Below are 7,608 nucleotides of genomic sequence, written 5' to 3'. Positions count from 1 at the left end.
ACTAATAGTTTAAAAATTTTTCTAGAAGCACAATTAATTATGAAGCATTAAAAATAATAATGGAATTAAATTGGCTACTTCATTAAATTACAAAATATATTATAAAGGGGTAAACTCTATATATTCATTCAATATGCGAACTGGCATTATGAGTAATAAAAAAGAAAAAAAGAAAAAAAACTGGCATTATGAGGACAAAATAATGTATGAAGACATGGTAAAAATACAGCATACACTTATATTAATAAAATGTACAATATCCTAAAATTTTAGTTCTCCCTCTTTCTGGTTCATCATGTAAGCTGCGACTCCTTTGTAGACTTTTCAAATCTTGTATGCTGACTTTAGTAACAATTTCACATCAGTTGAGACTGAGAGGCAATAACTTGTAAAGATAACATTCTCTTGTTCCATGTCTCAAATTGTTTACTTCAAAAGACAATGTCCTCTTATCCCATTTCTCAAGTCTTTGTCCACTGTATCTCAACATGTATCACTCCATTCTTCGAATTGATTAGATTGTACTTTTGATTAATACGCCCATTGTTCACAACATCGGTAAGATTAATCTCTACAAATCCTAATGATTCCTACAGAAACGAAGATATGTTAAAGTTTGAAAAATTGTATAGTATGTGGAGAAAAGACTACTATAAAAGGACTAGAAACAGACGGCATACCTTTGATCGAAAACTAATACGTGTTCTCTTGCTCATAACCTCAATATAAATCTTATCATCTAGAGGAGGTTCCTCAAGCATAAACTGAAATTGTTCATTCCAAGTAGGGTCTCGAGTTCTCTTTATCATCTAAACGAACCAAATTGAACCGCAAGTTAAATGGAGGGCAAACTTTACTTAAAATTACAAAAAAAGAAAAAGAAAAAAAAGCTAACAGTTCATATAAGTGGGGAAATGAGAAAAAAAGAAGAAAAAACATTGAAAATGCATCTCTACTGAGAAGTTCAATTCAGCCAAACATGGCCAATGACAGTGTTTCTTGAAATTGAAAGTTAAATCTGGTGTTTTCTATAGGGTGGGTGCTAATGAAAATTGAACTTAAACCTAATAGCAATTCACAAAATATGTATAATAAAAAAAAATGCCAGAGTGAAAATTTCCAAAAGCATCAAAGAGCTAGACAATTATTGTTATACTACTCTTTGTGAAACTTGCTTGATATTGTTGAACTTTTATATAATTGATGACTTTGAAATCTCAGATGTATTCAGATTGTCACTCATTTAAAAACCAATAAGTATTCAGATTTTAGCTTAGCATAAATTCTTCTAAGCAATATTGATATTTTAAGCAAGTTTAGTTTGAAAGATGTTGGTGGCAAATATAAAATCGGGTTCCTTCATGCTTTTGTCATGCATTATCCTAGTCAATTATATTGGTAAAATAACTTTATTACATATTAAACATTGCATTTTTGGTAAGATACCAAACATCAACCTACAAGCACATAAAATAAATTACTAATAAAAATCTATATGAACTTTTAATTTTCTTAAGCACATCTAGGATCCTAGATACTACTTGCAAGATGACTCTTTTAAGTCTCCAAATCCATGAAAAATTGGCTCAAACATGATCATCATATTGTTACCAAAAGAAAAAATTCACCTTTGTTTTCTTATGTTCTCCTCTAAAGAGAACAAAGGCATAAGGATTATTATGGCGCTCCCCCTCTACATCCTCAGCTCCTTGAATGATAACTGAAAGCAAGCCTGCACCACTCACTTTCTCATTGTCGGATGCTCTATTTTGTCCACTTTCCTTTCTCCCAAATCTATCCACTGGCTCACCAATCTTAAAACTTTCTTCTTTAAAAGGAACAAAATTCAGCTCCACCTCAAGTTGGCCCCTCTTCTTATGGTTTTGAGGTTCGCTAATGCTTGAGCTCTTTAGCAATTCAAGCTTAAATTCTTTTGCCTCATTGGGTGTAAGGAGCTTCAGTGGAACTAACTGCATTCCCAGCTTGTCATGTCCACCAACCTGTGAAGAACACAGAAAGAAAGAAAGAAAAAAAAAAAATTAAGTCTGAACTTGAATCCTCATCATAAATGCAAAACTCAACTAGACAATCTCTGTGGTATAACTCAACTCCAACTCTTTTTGTAAGAAATATTAAAGTAGGATGGCTTTTATAGAGACTAGAGAAATACCAAACCAAAATGGGTCAGGCATTCTATGCACTATCAAAAATATTTCCTGCTTATCAAAATGATGGTGAAATGCATAGATTTTAAGTCTAGAGAATGCTTCTCTAGCAACTGTTCAGGCAGTCCTTTTGAACTTGTTTAGAAAGTAAGTGGGTTCTGACCTTTACATGAGCTACTTTCTAGAGAATGTATATATATATATATATATCCAGCTTCCATGAAACTAATAGCACCATGATTTGTGGTGATTATTTGGAGTGGTTCTTCCTTGAATTTGGTTTCGAACAAATCCTAAGCACTCAAAAAGGGATTCAAAATTAACACCAACTGAAGACATTGATGATCACTTTTTGTGTACAGTTTTTCTAGTAGGAATAATAGTAACTTCAAACTTCAAAATCCTTAACATCAAGCAAAAGACAGAGAAGCACATAAGGGTCCACTTACTTGTTCTAAAAATGTGAAAAAAAACTGTTTGAAATTAAGACTTTTATTTTAGTATCTTCGGGCTTGGGCCACTCAACTACATCTAACACAAGTATTTGACTTAGTTGAGTTCACTTTTCATTTAATAAACAAAAGGACACAGTTTTTCATTTCTCCATTCTCTAAGCAACTAAACAGAGAAACAGGAAAAAAACCTTGTCCCAGTCGTAGACTTCTAAATGAAGAACTTGAGTGTTAGGGTCTGTCACGATAAACTTGAACTTCTCATACCACTCAGGATTCAAGTTATTCATCTTGATAGTGGTTTTTTTTGCAGGAAGCTTCTCTCCAGTTAGGCTTAGTTTGACATAAGGATCAGATGTTCCGAAGATGTCCATCTTCAGGAGTTTATGTGCTCGAACAACTTTCACATGTAGGATCCCCACAGGCTTCCTTTCGCCCACTCTATAGAAAGACCAAGTGATTTTTTTTTTTTTAATAAATAAATGAATTAAAAAAAGTAGAGGCATATTAACATGAAGTACAAAGCTCAACTAACATTATTAACATTTGAAATCATATGATTTATGAATGAACATATATTTAGAAACGAAAAATGTATCAATAAATCTAAGCATATTTTGTCATCTCATATAAACTCACGTTGCTTCGTCAAGAATAGGAATTTCAAGAGTTTGGGGCCAGAGGTAGAGGCTTGCAACTTGTTTCTTAATAGTCTCCTGCAAGAACCTTGAATAGTTAGTTAATTCAAATCCAAAACTCAATTTAGCAAAAGTTATCTCTCACAGATCCAATTTCAGACAATTATATAAAATGTCAAACTACTACTAGTTGAAGACTTACTAGTGCAGCACCTGAACAAATCTATAGAGACCAGGTATGGACATAATGTCCCCTCCCAATATCTTCATTCCAAAATCTACATGTGGCTGCACATAATCAGGAAAAAACCATCATACCGGAAAGATTCTTATCAGTATCCATTCATTCACCTTTGGATTAAAAATAAAATAAAAATCAAAGACAAAAAAAATAAAAAAATACTCCAGTGTCCAAAATGTTCCACTCACCTTCTCCAACAAAGAGACCACTATGTTTGCAAAACATGGAAAAGTAGGTACAAGAGGTTTCAAGGTTATCCGTGGTGCAGCAAATATTTGTAAATCCACCAACTGAAAGTAGCACAGTCAAAATTCTGAAAGAAACAAAACACACGTGAGCACACAAACATTTCTTTGTTGAGGAGTATGCCTCTGACCTGAACTGTAATTTGTAGAGACAATAATTTTAACCCCAAAACTATATTGGGATTGCCGGCCCATCTAATTGCTGGTTCCATGACCAGTTCCTTCTCATTAGTCTCATAGACTTTAAGACCTGCAAAATTGGAAAAGTAGACTGAAATTAACAACAGAAGAACAATGCAATGATGTACCCTACCTGGAATGTATGCTTACATCCTACTCAATGTCAATCATTGAAAGCTTTCTACAAGTCATCTACTTTCTCTAAAGCTTATGAAAGCCTTACATAATACATTACTCTTTTATAAATAGGGAGCAGCCTAATGTTGCCTGTTACACATAGTAATAATCAACAGATCTTGCAATAATTCACCCCTACATTGTTTCAAACAATTATGAAATAACTATGCTTTTTCCCTCGAAACCATGCGGTACTTTACTCAATATTATTTCCCAAACTTTATTTTTTTTTTTTTTATGTTGAGCAAAATTTGTCATTATCACGGGCTTGAAAGTTATTTCCACAAAATTTTCCAAAGAACTCTCAAATGCCTGATGTACCCTAGCATCCATATGTAGAAATTGTAACTATGCATGTGGCTTCAATTGACTATACATAACCATATGTGATTGAGATTTACTAAAACAGAAACCAGTCAAAGAGATCCATTTTTCAAGTTAAATCATAGTTTGTTCTGCAGAAGAGAAATTACAAATTTTTCTAGCAATTTTTTGTGACAAAAATAGCAGATCACATCCTGAATTCCTCAAAACTAGTGACCTAAAAATTTCAATAGAGAGAATGAAAAGGTGCTATATAGAAAATTCAATAAAGCCTTTTACACATACAGAGTATTTTATAAACAAGATTATTTACTCCCAAGAATAGACTCACCAAATATTGCAGGAGGAAGAGTTCCAAGACTAAGATTCTTAAACTCAATCGCTTTAATCTGAAATTTCCCAATGTACTCCTCAAATAAAGGTTGTGCCACGCTTCTAATCGTACTACAAATTGCCTATACATTAAAAATCCCTTAATCACAGGTTCAAACTGACAGAAAGCCAAAAGTATTACGAGGTAGTACATTACCTTATCAAGGTAAGGCCACATATCGGAGATAAACTTGTTAAACCAATCTACCTGCACAATAGTGCATATTAATCAACAAGCTAAAAGAATGTCATTAATTTTAAGACAACGTGAGAAAGAAAAATGGAATTTCTAAGAATATCATAAGGCAATACTAACTCGATCATAATCAGGGTTCTTCACCCACAGTGGAATTTCAGGAAGAAGATCTTGCAAGGCACTTGAATCTAACTCATAAAGTGGTCTGGTAACTGGTTCCTGCAACGTTTAGCATTTTGAGTTACTGAAGTACTTTGCACATATTCTAGAATTAAAACTACATTTTTTTTTTGGGCAAATTGACTGGGAACTTATTATCATTGACAATGTCACTAAAATTTTAGGGAAAAAAGTGCTTAAATATGTTATGTCTAAAAATTCAAAAGTTGTCAAAGATACTCTAAAATAAAAACAGAAAAACAAAAAGGGAATTGATGCTGTTCTTCAAATGAATATAGAAGCATTTTTTAACATTTGATGGAAAGAAACCACTGCACCATGTTACACTTAGAATTTTGAATAAGCTCATTGTTTTCTCATAATTTTCAAAGTGGATTGGTTTCCATTGCATGCACATGCTCATTACTGAGATTTCACAGAATGACAAGACTCACAATGTTTTCTACTATTATGGCTCCTATTTTGCAGTGATACCATTTATAAGTATGTAACTTAGCCTTCTTGCAGAGAAATGGAATACAAATGGGATCAATCCAATTCATTGAGAATATCAAATGCACCCCAAATAGACACTTCTAATGTCTTTGCATTGTTTTTTTTAATTAATTTCAAGTGTCATCAAAGTTTCAACAAACAATTGAAATTTTGACTTAAGGTTCAAAAACTCGCTTGCTTCCACAAAAGGTCAGTCTTTTGATGCGTAAGTTATCAATGGCCAAATTTATTTACTTTTCATAAGGATCTTTTCTCTTCAACAAAAGCCATATGACATAGCTGCCCAACTATTAGCAACCTTACGAAAACTAGACTATAGAACCATTTAAATGATGTGACACCAGCCAATATAAAAAAATAAATACCAGGGATAGGAGCTACAAAGCCAAGGTTTTCCATGATGACTATTAAAAATAGTTCTAGACGGTCATTACAAAGCCATGAAAATGAATAGTCACCCACCAGTCAGATTTGAACAAAATACTGGCCTAAATTATCATATACTATTAATCCCCCATACTTTGATTATTAAACAAAAGTATGAACATATGACCCATTATCAATTGCCCATGTAAAAAATGGGGAATTTACCCCAAACCGAAAAAAGAAAGAAAAAAACAAGGGGGCTAAAAGTTTAAAACTCATATTTCAATATTAAAAATAACTAATGAAACCTTGATTTAAAAATTTCCAAAACTACTTTACCGTATGAGCTCAATGAATAAGGTAAAACTCATTTTTAGAGAAAACAACATGTCAACCTTAGAATTATAACTTAAATATTTGGAAAATTAAATGCCCATAAAAAAAAAAATCTTGTTCGTCAATAAAGATAATATTTCCTTATAGAAAATTAAACCCAGTTCAGTAAACTTCACAAAGAAAGTAAAACGGCATAAAGACATAATGATAATAATGCTGTCCATTGTTATGGTAAGTTTGGCACAGAATCTTATATCATCAAATATAGCAAGTGATCAGATGCTTTACTATCTCTTATCTGTTTCTATAACAATTTATAACTACGTTGCCGAAGTAAATGTTACCTTTACATCTTTTGCTTCAGAGTAAATGAAGAAGAAGAACCCGATCAAGAGGCCCAAAGGGACTCCAATTCCAAAACCAATGATCCCCAAGAAAGTGCTGAGAAATCCCATATTCTAATACTCCAAGAAAGTACGAAAACTCGACAAAAAATGGACATAGAAAAATAAACAGCTAGTGAAGAACAAGAACCAAAAAAAAAAAAAAATGAAGGCTGATTGAATGTGAGAGAGATGTATAGAAAGTGACGAGTTTTCCAGCGAAAGAAAGTTACTTTGGAAACGTAACAAAAGAAGCGTCTTATGAAAAACCGCCAAAACAAAGACACGTTGTCTTGAACTACTTTGAATGAAGAAAAGAACTGTGTACTCTGCTATTTATACAAGTCTACGCTGGATTTAACAGAGGTTGGCCTGTCATTGTAAATTACTACAAAACCCTTACTCTTTTTTCAAAGTTATAAATTGAAATAATTTTTTTTAATTAAAAAATATATATACTAGTTAGAATATAATAGAAGTATATAGCGTATAGTTTTTAGATAAACACACAATTTTAATTGTTCTTATCAATTTTTTTTTTCTTCTACTGTTTTATCAATTTTTGGATAGGCACACAAGCTTGATCGAATATCGACCTTTTTATTTATTTTTTTAAAATTTATCCTATTTGATTTGTACTTTTGTTTATATCAAATAGTAACTTTTACGATTTTTTTTTTTAATTAAAATCATTGGATAATAAATGCAGTTTTTTTTTTTTTTTTTTTGGAAAAAGTAATAAATGCAACTTTTTATTTTTGAGAAGATAATAAATGCAACTTAATTACCTATAACACATACTTTTAAAGATATGTTATCTCCTTTTTTTTTTCTTATCTCCCTTTCATTTGTTCTTAT

The 7,608-nt window shown here is 32.0% G+C and overlaps 1 protein-coding gene across 2 annotated transcripts; it reads right to left on the bottom strand.

The window, feature by feature from the left end:
* Positions 1–209: 209 nt before the first annotated feature.
* On the bottom strand, positions 210–7,038 carry LOC115954803 (synaptotagmin-3-like). Of its 2 annotated transcripts, XM_031072742.1 has the most exons (12): positions 6,712–7,038; positions 5,111–5,209; positions 4,952–5,002; positions 4,754–4,877; positions 3,873–3,991; positions 3,685–3,786; positions 3,469–3,543; positions 3,257–3,333; positions 2,809–3,058; positions 1,629–2,000; positions 681–809; positions 210–590 (listed from the first exon to the last, which is right to left on the bottom strand). In XM_031072742.1, exons 1-12 carry the CDS (start codon positions 6,820–6,822, stop codon positions 462–464), a joined length of 1,638 nt encoding a protein of 545 aa, XP_030928602.1. In that variant the 5' UTR covers positions 6,823–7,038; the 3' UTR covers positions 210–461. The 2 variants fall into 2 exon arrangements, with proteins under 2 accessions (XP_030928602.1, XP_030928603.1); XM_031072743.1 differs by lacking the exons at positions 4,754–4,877; positions 5,111–5,209; positions 6,712–7,038 and having other exon boundaries at positions 4,952–4,996.
* Between the last annotated feature and the right edge of the window lie 570 nt (positions 7,039–7,608).

The sequence above is a fragment of the Quercus lobata genome, chromosome 8 (genome assembly GCF_001633185.2).
Source record: "Quercus lobata isolate SW786 chromosome 8, ValleyOak3.0 Primary Assembly, whole genome shotgun sequence".
NCBI lineage: Eukaryota > Viridiplantae > Streptophyta > Magnoliopsida > Fagales > Fagaceae > Quercus > Quercus lobata.
Note: the sequence above shows the minus strand (reverse complement) of the source record. Positions and strands in the feature narration are given on the sequence as shown.